Source organism: Chenopodium quinoa, unplaced genomic scaffold (assembly GCF_001683475.1).
Source record: "Chenopodium quinoa cultivar QQ74 unplaced genomic scaffold, ASM168347v1, whole genome shotgun sequence".
Taxonomy (NCBI): Eukaryota; Viridiplantae; Streptophyta; class Magnoliopsida; order Caryophyllales; family Amaranthaceae; genus Chenopodium; species Chenopodium quinoa.
In genome coordinates this window covers 4,037,634-4,055,961 of record NW_018742418.1, presented here as the reverse complement: position 1 = coordinate 4,055,961, position 18,328 = coordinate 4,037,634, and the positions used below count along the sequence as shown (strand labels likewise).

Sequence of the window (18,328 nt, the reverse complement as noted above, 5' to 3'; positions counted from 1 at the left end):
TATATATATATATATATATATATATATATATATATATATAGATATATATATATATATAATTCTACGTGTATAAATTTTAGGGTTTTTCAATTTATTTTTGAATAAGAAAGTGATAGAGTAGTAAAGTATAAAATATATTTCTTTAACATGGTATTAGAGCTAGCATGACACAAAGGTCACGGGTTCGAATCTCATCTACCCCTCTTTTTAAAGTGGAATATTTCGCGTAGGGTATGCGGAGGGTCCATGTTGCATACACATTTCAAGCCCAAAGGGCTCTCATGTAAGGGGTCGTGATAGAGTATAAAACATATTTTTGGGCCTGAACTATCAGATTAAGCTTTTAGTTGAATTGGTTCTTTAACAAAAAGTTTTGCAACAAGAAAAAGAATTTCGAGCAGCATATAATTCTTTCTAAGCTTAGTGACTCATATAAGTCGAATGTGCATCAATGTACAAAAGATCGATTGATCAGTCAATACTTCGTAAATTTTACCCCAAACTGTGAAATTAAGGAAAACAATCATCTTCACATCTTATAAATAGATTACGGAGTATCAATAATCATTCCAATAACCTATGGTCCTACAGAGTTATACGAAGTATAAGTTTAGAGATCAAGAAATTTACTAATCTAATAAAACTTTGAGGCATTATTTACCATAAATGCTTGTCATAAGAGGTACAACATACAGTTTGAAGAAGTCATGATTGAGATGAATGTGTTTTCAATAATGTTACTCACTGAAGCAGTGGAGCATATATATAAATGCCACCTAGTTATTAAGTGAACTGTGGAGCTTAGTTACAAAGGATTGGCTGTTCATAAATCATTGTTTCCTGCAACTGCTTACTAGACGACTATAAAGGTGAAGATCTCTAGTGTTTATGTGAGCAGATCCATCATCGGCTGAGGTGTGATCGTTTAAACAAACTTACTACGACATCTCAAATTTATGGTCACGCACGTATCGTAAATAAACTTATTTCAAAATCCATGCATCTCATATGGAGAAGTATAATTAGCAAATATATAGAAACTCATGGATAAAGGGACTATTCTGTTCACCTTATGTTCACTTATTTCAGGTTTAATAAGTTCAATTAAGTTCAGATCAGATAGTTCCGTTAGAAAAAATAAGCTCTGACAAGGGTCATCCAAGTTTAAATTACAATCAAAATAAGTTTTAAATAAAAATTAATAAGTTATAATAGTACACAACCAAATTCTTTTTCTCCCTTTTTTCTCAATTGGGTTTAAATTTTTAGATATACCTAATCTTTTCATTAAATTTGACTAATAATTTATGACCTGTGAAGCTATGAGCCTATGACTCTATGAGTGTGGTTTGCGTTTGTCCATGCAATGTTGTTAAGTGTCCCTACGAGATTATGTTTAGTTGAGTTTTTTGGATTTTAGAGTATATCATATAAAAATAATTGTTGATGTAGATTTATGTAGTGTCGAAACATATACAAGTACCAGTATTAATTATTTTTTTTAATGATGATGATTAAATAAACCATATCAAAATCAATTTTTGTGTTCATACTATTATACATATATCAGTAGAGCCCCTCGTGAATGTTGTATTAACAACAATATAATGACAGGAATTAAAAGTTGTAGAAATTGATATACTTTCTCCATTTTCTTAAGTTCTACTCAATTTTTGTTTTCATTTGTTTTTTTAAAGTTCTTCTCACATTTACATTATTTTTTTTATAACAACTTTTTATTTATTTATTTATTTTATTATTATTATTATTATTACTATTATTATTATCTTTTTCATATACAACGCCACTTTGTAGGGGTTTTTTTATTAATAAAACCCGTTACATTACTTTCTTGTTTGTGTAGCTACAATATTTGAGTAGAACTCAAGAAAACGAAGGGAGTAGAATGTAACTTTTGTTAGTTGCTAGGCAAATTATTTTTTATTTAGTTTTAACATGTATTAGTAAGATTCAAATACATAAATATGTATATGGTAGCCAATAATTTTTTGCCTCAACTCCCGAAGGTATACAAAAGAGACAAAATTATATTCCATTGCAAAATTTGATATTTTTTTAAAAAAAAAATATAATGAGAGTACTTAAGAAACTTGTACTTGTATTTTATTACCACTCACCCGAATTTGAGAATGTGTTCTTCAAAAAGTCCAAATATGATTGATTATGAGAAGAAGCACATAGTCCCAAGCACATTTTTGCTTTCTTCCTTGCAATTTGGTTCTCCATACTAGCATGTTCCAATAATCTTCAACATTAATAATCGTATAATTGTTATAAAATTTATAATATATGATCACTTATATTGAGCACCTAAAGAATCCTATGGAACCTTTGATTCAATTTGTGCCCGAAAAATTCTGATTTCAATACATTTATTCGATTATCAAGAACCTATACATATTGTTTTTCATTGGTTTTCCTACCAATTAATTGGACTATTGTAAGTTAAGTTGTCCATTATTCCATTTCATTGTGCTTTAGCGCTTCTTGAGACAAATTGTTTATCATGCATGTAATATATATAACTATATATAGGCTTAGCTTGATAATCATTACAATTTACTTCTCTAATCCAAAATAACTATCACATATTTCTTTGTGCTTTAACGCTTCTTGAGATCAATGAGGTAACAGAAATAATTAGAGAATACAACATGAACCAACAAGAAATGGCCCATAGACATGAGGCAGAGATGAAGAAACACTAGATTAATTGCAGCTAGGGATGGTAACAGATCGGACTCGAAGCGGATTATGCTAAATCCGACTCCGACCTTACAGGAAGTCGGATGCTAAATCTGACTCCGACTCCGACTTCAATATCCGACCTCCGACTTCGACTCCGATCTGACACGACTTTGAGATTTTTTTGGTTATTTAATATACTTTGAAAATTTGGGTTATTTGGGCCTTTGCAACCCACAGTCACTGCCACCACGACCCACAACCAAATTCACTATCCATCGGAGTCGGATAATCCGTTAGAGTCGAACATTTATCGAAGTCAGATTTTTTGTAGGATCCGACTCCGACCCTCCTTCAATTCAGAATCGGATTATTTTAACGGAGTCGGACTCAGATTGCTTTTTCTCAGACTCGAAGCGAATTTTTTTTCCTCGGATCGGGCGGAATAGGGTCGGATCCGAACTGCATTGCCATCCCTAATTGCAGCAATAGGGTTGCACTATATAAGAGGGAGCCCCAATTCTAAATCCTTGATAAACATTATTATTTTATTAAGAGGCAAAATGATAATATCAAGTAGCGATTTTGAGGTAAATCACGGTTTTAGCCTTTTAGGGCAAACCTGCTATCTTGATCAATTAGTTTTTTTTTTTTTTTTTGGGAAAGTAAGTAGTGGTTTTGCCTATAAACAGTGCAAATATTATGCATTTTTGTACAACTTTATCATTTAAGAAACACCAATTTTTATTAAGGAGATAAGCATGAATTTTCTCTTATATGAAACCATACAATAATACCTTGTGTATCTGTGATACAATATAAGTTGAACCATACATATTATATTCATATACTAGTATACATTTTTTGACTAAAAAATTGTGGATATAATATGGTAATGTACTACTTCGTATGTCTCTTGGATATGTAACCTTAGTGGCATAAAATATGTACAAAATTAAAATAATGCAATTATCCTGATCAATATTTTTGGTACTCATTAACAAATTGGAACACACGTGTGTTCTTAGAAAGGACCACCCATCCCGCACCCCTAATGATACGCCAAAACACGGATGGAAATTGGAAAGTTATCACTGTATTTCACTGTATTACTTCCTCCATTTTAATAATATTACAATAATTGAACTTTTACATTATTTATCACGTTTGTTTGACCACATATTATGATTCATACGTAAATTAAAATATAATCATGTGGAGTCTTGTTAGATTCGTCTTGTAAAATACTTTTACAATATCAATTTTTTATAATTTTTACCCTTATAGATATTTAGCATATAAAATGTGATTTAGAAAGCGTAATTTCATCCTTGTTGCAATATTTGTGGAACAAAGGAAGTATTATTATTTTTTATTATTTTTTTGGTGTTTAGAGAGCCATAAGGTCGGGGATGAGAATCGATCCCATAATCTTTTGGAATCGGGAGAAAAGTTCTAACCACTTGAGCTATCCCTCACTCTCACTGTATTATTATTATGCATGCTCTTTTCCCTTTTTTTCATTTAAATTTTTATGTTTTGTGTAAAAAGAGTTACTACCAGTATGTAATACTGAGTAATATAGGCAATATTTAATCTTACGTTTGTGCTAGCTACCATATACCAAATTACCAATACTTTAACCAGTTAAGATACTCAATCTATTCGTTTTGAAATATATTGAGTTGAGCTGTTGAGGTATTGGTTTGTAAATTATGTATATATACCTTGATTATCTTCTTTGAGGGTTTAATTTGAGGGGTTTTTATTTTTATTTTTACTAACTCAATTTTAATAACCCCTATTGGCAAACTGGTGGGCAAAAGTTGACATGATTTACACCATTCATCCAAAATTAATCATATTGATATTTGAGGTTGTAATTTGCTTGTGATCCGGCCGAGCAATATTTCGGATCATTATTTGGACATATTGGTAATTCTAGCAACCTATACGTGTAAGCTTGTAAGCTTGTTATTACTCTGCGTATTAACATGATGTATATGATTATAAAATACTCAGATCTATCCATGAAAATTCAAACTAAATTGCTATAGAGTATTAGTATGGAGTATTTATCATAACAATGCAAAGACCAAAACTAAATTAGAGCTTTGATCCTACATACAATAATGAGTAAATGTTACCGTCAGTTTCTTCACCTTAATTTTGTTTAACTGATAATATTTTTATGAAATTGATTAATAATTTTTTTTATTAATTAAAACACATTTTTACTAAATTGAACTGATTCTGATGAATTTTTACTAAAGATAACATTTAGTAGAAAGTCGATATCAATCGTGCAATAAAATACTTAATAGGGTAGGTATGTACTCCCTTGGCCACTATTTGATCTTCCTATTTCAAATATTTTTAGCAAGTACAATAATGGTAAATAATGTGTGCGTAAATGGACAATGGTGCTTGGAAGTTGGAAGAGAAGAAATGGTTGTAGGTAGTACAAATAAATGGGAATAAATAGGAAGCTAATTAAAAGGAATGAAAAACGTATGTAATGTAACAGCAATAGTAAATAGAGCGAGCATGTAAAGCAACAAAGAAAAGATACGGTGAGATTAATGAAAATTAACTACGCCAGAAGGCAGTCCTTGTACCTTGGTTATGGTGGTTTTTTGTGACGTTGGAAACTTCATGTTGGACTTAACCATTGAACTCCACGCTCTTTTCTTAATTAATTTTAATATTTTTCTTAATTAATCTTACCTCTATTTACCAAATTTTTCATCTTGTTATCCACACTCACCACACCTAGTCTTACCTTGTTATACTATTACTGTTGTTATTTTCCAGATATTACTGGGTTCTTCTTGTTAAAATTACAAATGTGATTTGTCAAGGTGGAGTAGTAAATAATACACTACCAAAATTAATATTCCATAGTTGTACTTGGTGTATTTATTTTAAGAAAAATACGGAGTATAAATAAATCATACGTCAATTGGTATAATGAGTAAAAGAATAGATGTTTTTGTATTTCCAGGTAGCTTTTTAATGTATATAGAGCATTTAGTGTTTGCTCAATATATATATACATTGGGAGCCTGTCTGTACACCCGGGTGTACCTTCCTCTAGGTACACCCAAGGGCATATTTGTAATTATCCAATTAGTTTGCATGGCTGAACATTCTTCCTCTTTCGTCCTCGTTCCAATCAAACTTCCTCATAACACTCACTCGGCAAATCAAACTTCCTCGTCTCATGCCAAATCAAACCAGTCTCTGTGAGAATCAAACCAAATCAAATTATTCCTCATCTCATGCCAAATCAAACCAAATCAATTTTTCCGATTAGTGACAAAACTCCTGCAACATCATCGGTGATTGCGAGAATGTCGGCGACGGCTTGCCAGAGCTCCACGTGTCCTTTTACGTCGACCAGTTTCAGAGACGGTAGCTGAGCTTCCATAGCTTAAGCTTGACCGATTTGGAGAAGGAAGAAGGACCAAGTTGACTCAGTTGAGTCAAACAAGCTAAGGAGAAAGAGAAAGAGGAAGGTAAGGGAGAAGTTTTAGGAGAGAGAAGCAAATTTGATGATAATGATGTTGAATCAAATTACAAAGAAGAGGAAGACGATGATGGGTTCTTCAAGTTTCGTAGAGCTATTCGCAATACCATTTATGACGACAACGACGATGATTCAAATAATGTTTTGCTCATTTAATCAACAAATGAGCAAATAATTAATAAATGAGCGATAATTATTTGCTCATTTGTTGATTAAATGAGCAAATAACCCTGGGTGTGCGGTTCACCCAGGTACATAACACAATTTTTCGCAAAGTACAATTTAATGATTATATACACTACTTTCCATTTAATTATAAATAACTCATTAAATATATACGAAGTATTGAACAACTTGTATTAATATTATCACACCACTAAGGCTATATTTAGTTTACCTTATCACTTATTTCAGACTAGATTAGAAAAAGTAAATTCGGATCAGGAAAAGAAAAAAAGAGTTCTGAACATACTTTATCGTTTTATGTGTAGTTTTTAATTGCTAATTATCTTTAATTTCATAATTAAAAATTATGAAAATTACATATTACTCCCTCGGTCCTTTTATTAAGGACCTATATTCCTTTTTTGGCAAATCAAATTAAAGACCTATTTTTATTTTAAGGTTGTACTTTTTGAGAAAGTTCTCCATTTTTTGAGGAGTTGTCGTCATATTTTTGTACTAATAATGACTTTTTATATCAATTTCTAATACTTTCTCTCTCCCTCTCTTCAATTATTTCCAACCACTTTTTTTTTTTTTTTTTCTTCCCTTTTTCCCTTTTTCCTCTTTCTATCTCTCTCTAACCCCACATGCACTTATGTACTTCCACCAACTTTTTTAATTTCCGTGAAAAAACCCAAATAGGTTCTTAATAAAGAGACGGAGGGAGTAATAAAATGCACATTATTATAAATCCAACAAAGACCCTACTTGGTGTATCCCTTCCTAACTTAGCGTGCACATTAGGTCAATGTTTGATTAAATCATACAATCAAATCAGATAAGAAAAAAAAAATAGTTTATATTAGACCAGATCGAATAAAATAAGTTAACATAAGATCAGATAAAATAAAAATAAGCTGAACTAGTGAGAGCCTTAGTTTACTCCAACCTTTTTATTTTGGAGAAGATTTTGTTCATGTGAGGATGGTAATATGTGCAACCTCATTCCTACAATTTCTGCGTCTTCTGTTCGTCGTTTCTAATCTTGATCTCGTCGTTCTTTATGTGAGGATGCTCTACGACTACTGGTGTTTTTGTTGATATTGTTGCTGACGGTATTCCTTTTGTTGCTTCATCTAGCTTAGGGCTTATTTAGTTCACCTTATTTTAGTGTATCTGAACTCATTTGATCTGATTGTTCGATTTGCCCAAGCTTTGACCTTAATTATACGATAATCTATAAGGTAAAAATATATCAAATAGGGTCTTGTTAGATTCGTAATAATGTGTATTTTATTGCTATGTAATTTTCATAATTTTTTTCATTACGAAATTAAAGATATTTAGTGATAAAAAATTGCACGTAAAACAATGATCTGATTTGAACTTTTTTTTTAAATCTGATCTGATCTTATTTTTTCTGAAATAAGTAGAAATAAGTTGAACTAAACAAGGTCTTAAAGCCTGTTTCAATTTACTGAAAACAATTGAATTGAAACGAATTGTTTATGAGAGAAAGAAATTAGGAACTGAACTGAAATTAAGCTGAACAAAATAGACCGTTAGTCTACCGGTTTCCTTGAGAAAGAGAAACTTTGTTTATCTCACTTGACTTTCTTGTAAACTCTTAATTTTTTTCTTCGTGTTTTTATTTTTATATTAAATAAGCGTATTAGATAATATCACCCATTTAATTATTTGCCACAAATTTTGCAATTCATGAAATTATAGGGCCAAGATCATGAAATATTAACCAATTTGAGTATAGGAGTTACGGAGTAGGAGATAGGCAAATAAAGTAAATCTTAACCCAAAAAAAAATCCTAGTTGTAAAATCAATCAAATGACTAAAAATGCCACTAAATAAAGTAAATCTTTACCCAAAAAAAAATCCTAGTTGTAAAATCAAATGACTAAAAATGCCACTAAATTTAAGTCGTAGTATATCAAAAAAAAAAAAAAAAAAAAGCCAATTGAAGAAAATTTATTCACCATATACGTCGTGTATATATATCCCTCATTGTCTAGTTACCATCTCGTGTCAATGGTCAAAGTCAAGTGAGGATATTTACAGAAGTACTTTTGCTAAGAATGCTAATCTTGTTACTCTTTGATTCAATCCCACTTTAAGTGGACGTTTTAGGAAACTAAGCTTCCCGAAGAAAATAATTACAAATTTGGTTGCGTGGCAAAAGTATTTACAAAAATAAGCTTCTGGGGTAAACCGCTGCCTCGGGCAGCGGTTTACCCTCTATTTTTTTAAAAAAAAAATTATGCTACAAAAACGCTGCCCCAGGCAGCGTTTTTATAGTTTGACTTTTTTTTTCCCTCGTTTATTTTTTTTTTTTAAATTAATTAAAAAAAAAAGGCAACAGCATAAAACGCTGCCCCAGGCAGCGTCTTATGCTTAAACATAAGACGCTGCCCCAGGCAGCGTCTTATCTTGTTAATGAAACGCTGCCCCAGGCAGCGTTTCTGTCTGGTTGTAAAACCAGAAACTCGAGTAGATACCATGGACAGAGAGGTGCATTTGCCCGGACCGCTTGACCCTTCCGTGCTTACACTCCAGGCCACGCACCGGAGCACTGTCGTATGGGATCTATCGGTAACATTTACTTCCTATGCCAACATACTTAAGAATGCTCCTTGAAATTATCGTTTTATACTTACGTTTATGTATTTCATTTGCAGGTTGATCCCGCGAAGCCGCTTGTTTGCAGGCACCACACAGCCAGAGTAATGGTGGGGTGGGCCGTCGAGGCACGCGTCCTAGAGTACATCGAGCTCGCTGGTTTTGGAGGAATTCACCGGATGGCCTTCAGGGCCATCGACCGAGCGCTTGTGACTGCGCTCGCGGAGAGGTGGAGACAAGAGACCCACTCCTTCCACCTTCCTGTAGGGGAGGCGACTGTGACCCTGCGTGACGTCGCGATACTTACGCGGCTTCCTATACACGGGACTCCAGTGACAGGACGCCCGTTAGTCGATCCTGTAGGACTTGTAGTTCGAGTTCTTGGGGTTCAGCCTGCTCCCGAATATATCCGGGGAACTGGGTTGAGGATAGGTTGGCTACGAGAGACCTTTGGCGAGCTTCATCACGGTGCTGATTATTGCAGGCGGCAGACATGGCATCGATGGTTGACGCGCATCGATGGTTGACGCGCTGTCCCTTAGCCTGGCTGACGGGCCCACCGGGAACGAGGTCCAGCGGGTTCGGGATATGGGCATGGCCAGCTTGCGTCGATATGGACACAACTACCTCGTCCCCCAACGGGACACGTATGATGGCCACTCGATGCATTCGCAGTTCGAGCTCGGACAGAGTAGTTGTGGAGGTGATTTTACGACGCCGACATTCTCAGAGGACTACACCTTCCACAGCACTGCGCCGTCCGGCTCCCAAGAGGTGCCAGATACCAGCCAGCTGACTCCCCCGCCGCCTCTAGACCCATTCACCACCATTACTCATTACAGGCGGCGGCGTGTCAGACAGAGGGCCGAGCAACCTGACCTAGATCAATTGCCCCGGATAGATGAATCGGGATAGTGTTAGCTTAGTTATTTCATGTAGTAAAATTTTTGTATAGATTAGGTATATAACATTTACATTTCTAATATAATAAATGTTTTTCGGTCAACATTTGTGTGTTATGTTCTTTGTTTCCCAATATGTTTTGATTTATGTATATATTGACTTGTCAACGGTGGTGGTGGAAGGTAGTGGTGTGAGGTGGAAGGTTGTTGGAGGTGGTGGTGGTGGAAGGTTGTTGGAGGTGGTGGTGGACGGTTGTTGGAAGATGGTTGTGGTGGTGGGAGGTCGGGGTGGAAGGTGGTGGACGGCGGTGGAGGAAGGTGGTGGAAGGCGGTGGAAGGCGGTGGTGGAAGGTGATGGTTGGAGGTGGTGGTGGAAGGTGGTGGAGGTGATGGTTGGAGGTGGTGGAAAGGGGTTGGAGGTGGTGGAAGGTGGTGGTGGTGGTGGAAGGCGGTGGTGGTGGAGGGCGGTAGTGGAAAGGGGTTGGAGGTGGTGGAAGGAGGTTGGGGGTGGTGTTGGAAGGATGTTGAGGGTTGGGGCAAGAAACTGGTTTGGTGCTGCCAACCAGGTAAAACGCTGCCTGGGGCCGCGTTTTACCTGTAAACATATACAGATAAAACGCTGCCCCAGGCAGCGTCTTATGTTCAAGCATAAGACGCTGCCTGGGGCAGCGTTTTATGCTGTTGCCTTTTTTTTTTTAATTAATTTTAAAAAAAAAATAAACGAGGGAAAAAAAAAAGTCAAACTATAAAAACGCTGCCTGGGGCAGCGTTTTTGTAGCAGAATTTTTTTTTTAAAAAAATAGAGGGTAAAACGCTGCCCGACCAGAAGCTTATTTTTGTAAATACTTTTGCCACGCAACCAAATTTGTAATTATTTTCTTCGGGAAGCTTAGTTTCCTAAAACGTCCACTTTAAGTTGCAACTTGCAAGAATAGGTTTGGATTTAGAACTCCTTATCTTAATTTTCCTGAATTAGGCTTATAACGATATCGACTATTACAAAGTTTTGTTTTCATCTTGTTAAAATAAAAAATTAAGGAGTAATCATATTATTATTTTAAATAAATTTTGTTATTCTCTTTTTTTTTTTCTTCCTAAAATTCACTAATTTTTATCAAAATTTACTTATCATTAGACAATTTTTTTTTTCAAAAAAAGTCGAGTAAAACACTACCTTAATTACGTACTCCGTAGCTTACTAACTTATTAAGATAGGGCATAAGATAATTAGAGAAGGTACAATAGTACTAGTAAAGCAGTTAATTTAACATGAGCATCACCCTTTAAACAAGGAAAACCAAACCAAAGGACCAACATTCGCCCCAATGCCACGTGTACGGCTCTTAACCCCCTTTTCTCCTCGAAAGGGGTAATTCCGTAAACTCACTACTCCAAAAAAGTTACCTAAAGATTAGATAGGATTTTGCATTTTTGGTAATGTTTTGGACTTCAAAAAGAGGTGTAAAACACTAAAAACAACACCCCCTTCCATTCCCTCTCTCACTCACTTTCTCTCTCCTCTTTTCTTCCTCACCGTCGTACATGGCTGCATAAACTCCCCCTTCTCTCGCCGGAAACCACCGTCTTAAACCCCTCAATTAACAATTTCCGGCTACAATACTATTACTCCCTTCAAATGGCAGAAAACGACGTCGTTCGATTCCCCGGTAATTTAGACCCTTCTGCTCAAGAGTTCCGCCCCACTTTTATACCCCACCACCACAACTTCCCCTTCTCTCCTCCGCCGCAACAACCACCTTTCTTCCCGGAGTTTCTTTACTCACCTCCTCCGCCGCCGCAACATCCGCCGCTATCATACATGACACCGGCGTTACTCCCGCCGTCAATCCCTCCGCCGGCGTCTACTCCGACGAGAGCGCTCCTTCTGACCGCCGTCCCCCCTGACGTCAGCGAATCAATCGTACGACGTGAGCTAGAGATATTTGGTGACGTAAGAGCCGTTCAGATGGGACGAGTCTCGGAAGGAATTGTGACCGTCCATTTTTATGATCTTAGGGCTGCGCATGCAGCGCTTGACGCCGTACGTGAGCAGCACATGCAGCATCAGAATCGGCTCCGACTCCATTACTCGTCTATTTTGGCGCGAACCAACTCCGGGCCCTTTGTGGGCCCACCTCCGACCCCACCTCCCTCTCCTGGGCTCATCTCGGGCCGGGCCGTCTGGGCCCAGTTCACTATCCCCGCTACCAATGCCTTCCCTGATGGTCAAAATCAGGGCACTCTCGTCGTTTTCAATCTCAACCCCACTGTTTCCGCTCTCACCCTCAAAAACATCTTCCAATCTTTTGGTATGTTAATTTTATTTTATTTCTTATTTAATTTTTTTTTTTTGTGAAATTGGATTGAGTTGAATTATGAATTGAGAAAAAAAAAATGATGGTGCGTAATAAATGTAGGGGCAGTGAAGGAATTGAGGGAGACGCCAATGAAGAGGCAGCAGAGATTCGTGGAGTTCTACGACGTTCGAGATGCATCTAGAGCGTTGGTTGAGATGAATGGCAAAGAAATCAACGGTCGAAGTGTCATGATTGAATTCAGTAGACCTGGTGGACATTCAAACAAGAAATTCAATAATCATCATTTTACTCACCATTTTAATCAATCTCCTAATCTCAATTACCACCAACAACACCTTATCAAACAACCAATTTCTTCTCCGTCACCACCATCGTCTCTTTTTCCTCTCCGTAACCGCCGAACATCCCCTAAACAGAATGTTCGACGGCGGAGAAGCTCACCAATGAGCAGCGAAGAATCACTCGATGTTGCAATGACTGGCCTCACATTGCGAGGCAATGCTGGCAACACTAAACCCAATGCTATTAGGAAAGGAGGCAAGAATGGGAATTGTTCGAGTTCGGGTTCGAGTTTGACTACAAGCACAAAGCAACAACCCCAACAAGGGCAATCGTCCACGGGTGGTTCGAAGGCGAAGCCGTGGAAAGGTAGACAAAAGAACTTTGATCCGAGGTTTCTGATAAAAGAGGAGGCAATTGTTGACGATGAAAGTGGATGTAAAGATACTAGGACCACTATTATGATCAAGAACATTCCCAACAAGTATAGGTAGGTAATACAATATTATTATTATTATTTTCCGATAATAAAATTATATAATTAACATAATATTGATGAATGAATATATATATATATATATATATATATATATATATGGATTTGTGGCAGTCAGAAGCTGGTGTTGAATATGTTAGACAACCACTGTATACACTGCAATGAACAGATTGCAGTTGCTGGAGATAATCAGCCCTTGTCTTCCTACGATTTCGTCTATCTTCCAATCGATTTCAAGTATTATTTTCTTCTTTACTCTTTGGATTTCTAATTATTTTTGTCAGTTTTTAATTAATAAAAAAGGAATTGAAATAAAATAAGAAAATCGAAATGCAGCAACAAATGCAATGTTGGATATGGGTTTGTCAACATGACTTCCCCAGAAGCTACTTTGAGGTTATACAAGTCATTTCATCATCAACATTGGGAAGTTTTCAATTCTCGAAAGATTTGTGAAGTCACTTATGCTCGAGTTCAGGTATTAATCTTTACTCGTTTTTTAAAGTTCTTCCAGTTTAAACCGTAATTTTCTTATAAAGAATGGGAAGGAGGGAGTTTTAATCAATAATCATATATTCTCTTTTTTTGCATTTTTCCTGCGTACAAACAATTTCTGCTCACGTATTGGTGAATAATTGCAATATTTGACTACTACCCATTGGTGCATATAAAAGAGAAAGCCGTAGTTTTTATTCACATTTTTGGTTAATTCATGGTTTTGGTGTGGAGGTAGTACCATTATAAAATTACTTTTCAAAATCTAACAACTGTACAAAAACACGAGCGTGTTATTTTGAAACGGAGGGAATATATCAAACTTAATTATCGCTCATGTGAGAGTATCTTCTTTTTGCTAGCTAATTTTGCCTAATATGGGATTGGTAGTAGTATCAATTGGTCAATTAGATAGCTAATGTTGCTTAATGAGTATTGCTTAAGTACATAAAGAGTGTAAACTGAATTCTTTTGTTGTACTTGTTAGTTCATTTAAAACTATTTAATTTATATTTTTCTTTAGGTATTCACAATTTACTACTCTTTCCAACATCTCAACTTCCCTAGTGTTTCGTGAAAAAATTTCACATTAAAAGGAAAAAACAAAAAAATTAAGAAAAAAGCCAGCATAAAAACATCTTTTTCTACTGTCTTTTTGAAGACAGCGAAATATAGTACATATAATATTAAATTAATTAATTTCCACACTAACACTTATTATTTTTCTAATTTTTTGAAATTGTAAAATTTAATTTTTTTTTAAAACAAGGGTTTGGAAGCACTGAAGGAGCATTTCAAGAACTCAAAATTCGCGTGCGAGAACGACGAGTATCTTCCCGTGGTATTCACCCCGCCTCGAGACGGGCAGAACTTGACCGATCCGCTCCCCATCGTCTTCTCCAACACCGCCGCAACATCCACCCATCAACACCTCAGCACCGACATCGACGCCTCGGATTTCACCTCCACAACAACATCAACATGTACTACTACTACAACTTCCCCAACAACACTCACACACCCTGACGAGCTATATGATCACATCGACAGTGTAGAGCACATCATCCTAAACCCTATCATCACAGAGAGCGATGATGACAACGACAACGATGATGACGAACGTAGTACGTCGTCATCAAACGGCGGCGGAGGAGGTAGTAGCAATAGTAGCATGATGATGATGGGGTGTAGTACAGCTGATTAAAACTCAACCCTGGAATTTAGGTGTAGTTGTCTAATCCAAAAATCTTAGTCACAATATCTTGAGTGAGTTGACTGGATAGAGAAATGGTTGCATGTTTTGCAGTGCACCGCCGCCTCCTATTTCCGCATGCACGCCACCTCCTTTTGCGTTTTTAATAATTTATTAATGTGGTTTTTTTTTTTTTTTTTTTTTTTTTTTTTTTTTTTTTTTTTTTCAGGTGTTGTCTTAATAATTAAGCAAAATCTTGTCTCGTAGTAGTGTTATTGTGTTGTAATTGTGTTAATTTAGGGTAGGTTTTTTTTAGTTATGATGATTTGTCCTAGGAAAAGAAATTAATTTAATTGTAACTTTTGATTAAGGTTTAAAGGTTTATTTATTTTTTAACAAGTATATGATCGATCTCTGTTGTTACTTATAGTCATTCGTGTTTTTGATGATTTATTATATTGATTGCCGTCCTCTAATAAGTTTGTAATAAGTTGATTCTTGGTGTTTATTCATTAATTCGACTGATTTTGCACATTATATTAACGTTTGCCAAATTGGACGCTAATGATGGAGACGGTCCAAATTAGATTATACGCGGCCTTGCCATTATCGGTGAACAACTACGTATCTATTATAACGATTGCCCTCCTTTAATAAGTTTGTAATAAGTTTATTCTTGTTGTTTAGTAATTAAGCCGATTTTGTACATTAAATTAGCGTTTGCCAAATTGGACGCTAATGATAGAGACGGTCCAAATTAGATTACACACGCCCTGGCCATTAATTGTGAACAACTACGTATCGTAGATAATGTGGGATTATTATGTTAAATTAGTGTTTCTAGTGATTAATTAGGGTTGATGAAGATGCTGTGTTTGATAGACTAGGTTTCCATATATAACACGTAGGAATTAAGTTCGCTATAGCTGTAAATTGATGAAATAGAAAGTCAAATGAGGAAGTAGGATATTAATGGAAGAAATTTAGTGTGGAAGTAAAAGTATATTGAATGATATATTTATTTGAAGTACATTGAATCTAACAGTAGGGCCGACCCCTAGCTAGCAAGTGAAGTGAAGGAGAGTAGGAAATAGGGAAATGGTGATCACTATTTGGAAACTATGAAATTTAAGTCGAGATTTGAATTTATGAGTGAAAAGGAATGGGGGAAAATATGATGTTAAATTCCCAAGTCAAAAAACCAGTTTTTCTTTAGATAGATCCAATATGCATTTTCACTTGGAATTTAGGACATTTTGGGGTTATTATAATGGGTTGCTTGGCTAGACGAATTGGAGAGCTAATCAAAACGTTAGATAAGATAATTGAAAGTAGAAATATTAAATTGAAATGAACATTAATCCTGCTGATTGATGCGTGATTTAAATATGTCATTCTCAAATTAATACCATTTTATAAAATATTTTAAATGTTTAACGCCCCGAGGGTACTTGTTAGCAAAATCCATTATGTATATTGTTTGAACTTAATTTTGTGCCATCTGAATTTAATTTGCTACTTCCTCCGTCATTTTTCTACGGTTACGTTTGATTTTTTACACGGGTATTAAGAAAGAAATTTAGGATTATTTAAAATGGAAATATTTATTTCGGAAGTAGATGAATATTTTGGTAAATGAAAATATTTGTTTTGGAAACATGTAAATATTTCGGTAAAGAGAATAGTTGCATTGAAAGTGTGAAATATGGGGAATGGGGGTAAATGTGTAAATTAAGTATGTTTTTTTAGGAAAGTTTGGAAATGTATTCATAAAAACAAGACTCCCAAAATGTACTATAAAAATAGTACTATGTTGTTTTAGGAAAGTTAGAAATGTATTCATAAAATCTATAATAAAGTATAGTTTTTTGGAGGGAAATTTCCCACCTAATTAAACTCTTTTAATGAATTTTATTATTTATTTATTTATTTTTATTAGGATCTTGTTAAAGATATCCCTTTAAAATAATTTCTAAAATGGTATTAATTAAAAATGCATTTCAAAATTACGCGTCGATTGGTGTAATTAATGTTTATTTCAAGTTAATATTTCTACTTTTAGTTATCTTATCCAATGAACGCCCTGCCCTTTTGCCTTTTAATAATTGATTATTGAATTACATTTTCCTAAAAACTTCTATAATTCAATTGACATTTATAATAAAAACTGAGCATAACTCAGGTTTTATCTAATAAGGTAGAAAATTTGAATGAGTGAACTTTTTGGAACCTAATATAATTAATCTAAAATTTTATTGTTTGAAAAACCAAACTAATTCGCGGAGATCACATCATGTCGCTTGCAAGTTTATCTAAAATTATATTAGTAGTTAGTAGTGTTTCTTTAATGAGTATTAGTTAAAAATTGATAGAGTATGTAAATCGATCAAGGGATTCAACCACTAGGTTTAGCTTTTGTTGACTTTTCATTGCCTTTTAACATGGTATTAAGAGTAAAAGTGATCATGAGTTCGAATCTCATTCACCCCTCCTTTCAAAATTAGATATTAGACACTAGTAAGGGGGGGCAGACTACATCTATACACACTTCAAGCCCCATATGTTCTCATATGAGGGGTCATGATAGAATGTATAAATTGATTATGAAATTCAACCATCAGCTTAATTTTTTTGTTGAGTTAGTCATTTAATAAAATTATGATTAAAGTTTGCGTACTTTAAATGTGAATCATAATGTAAAAAGTTAAATATATTCCCCTCTCTCTCTCTTCTCTCTCTCTCTCATTTTAGTAAATATCAGCTAAATAGTTCATTAAAAGAAATCATCATAATTGAGAGTGCACTACTTTCATTCATTCTCTTTATTTTGTTTTAAGGGCATGTTTGATTTGACGTAAAACGTGTTCATGTAAAATGTTTTTTTGATTTTCCTCTATTTGAATTGTACGTGATAAGGTGGAAAACAATTTTGTCCAATGGTGAAAATTTACACTCTCAAGGTTCAAATTATGCCTTACTCATGAAACACAAAAAATACTCACATGGTGCCTCTAAAAAAATGATAAAATACTCAATTAACTTTCGAAATGTTATCTTATTTTTTCCACTACACATAATCCATTTTGCTTGTTTTTTGTGATTCATGGGTAAAGCATAATTTAGCCATGTAAGATCTAATTTAATTTGTCTCAATGGTTATATTGTTAATTTTAATAATTTGACAAATTATATATTACCTTCATTTTATATTACTATAAAAATTGATTGCTACCTAGGATGCACGGACACTTCGTCCAACAGCCGTGTCCGTGTCCGACACCGTGTCGGACATCGACACTCGTTCGAAACACATAAAAACTGCATCAGGTTTTTTAATATATTTAGACACTTTGAGACGAATCGTATCCTACTATGATACAATCCAGTTGGCATTTTGATATGTCACCTCACTTTTTTTACTATTTTAATTAGAAAGTTAAGATAAAGTATGAGAGGAAAAGGTAAGAGTTATAATACCAGTGCCTTCAAAACACATTATTATATGTGAATTAGGAGAATATTATTTAGCTACGGTAAATGACTTATTTTAAGGTTAATTATTTAGTGTTTTGTTGAATAGGTTGTCAAAATCTCATTTGATATATTATTTGTCG

The 18,328-nt window shown here is 34.8% G+C and overlaps 1 protein-coding gene across 1 annotated transcript; it reads left to right on the top strand.

Annotated features, from left to right (window-relative positions):
* Nucleotides 1-11,324: 11,324 nt before the first annotated feature.
* LOC110709922 (protein terminal ear1-like) lies at nt 11,325-15,338 on the top strand. The gene is made up of 5 exons (XM_021888183.1): nt 11,325-12,243; nt 12,352-13,021; nt 13,142-13,264; nt 13,364-13,505; nt 14,292-15,338. The coding sequence occupies exons 1-5, from the start codon at nt 11,571-11,573 to the stop codon at nt 14,724-14,726; spliced, it is 2,043 nt and encodes a 680-aa protein (XP_021743875.1). The 5' UTR covers nt 11,325-11,570; the 3' UTR covers nt 14,727-15,338.
* The last annotated feature ends 2,990 nt before the right edge of the window (nt 15,339-18,328 follow it).

Excerpts from the sequence above, each read along its gene's own strand:
- LOC110709922 (XM_021888183.1), top strand. The coding sequence starts at position 11,571 with ATGGCAGAAAACGACGTCGTTCGATTCCCCGGTAATTTAGACCCTTCT. Across the intron at positions 12,244-12,351 it reads AAACATCTTCCAATCTTTTG|GGGCAGTGAAGGAATTGAGG; the intron begins GTATGTTAATTT and ends TAATAAATGTAG. Across the intron at positions 13,506-14,291 it reads TCACTTATGCTCGAGTTCAG|GGTTTGGAAGCACTGAAGGA; the intron begins GTATTAATCTTT and ends TTTTAAAACAAG.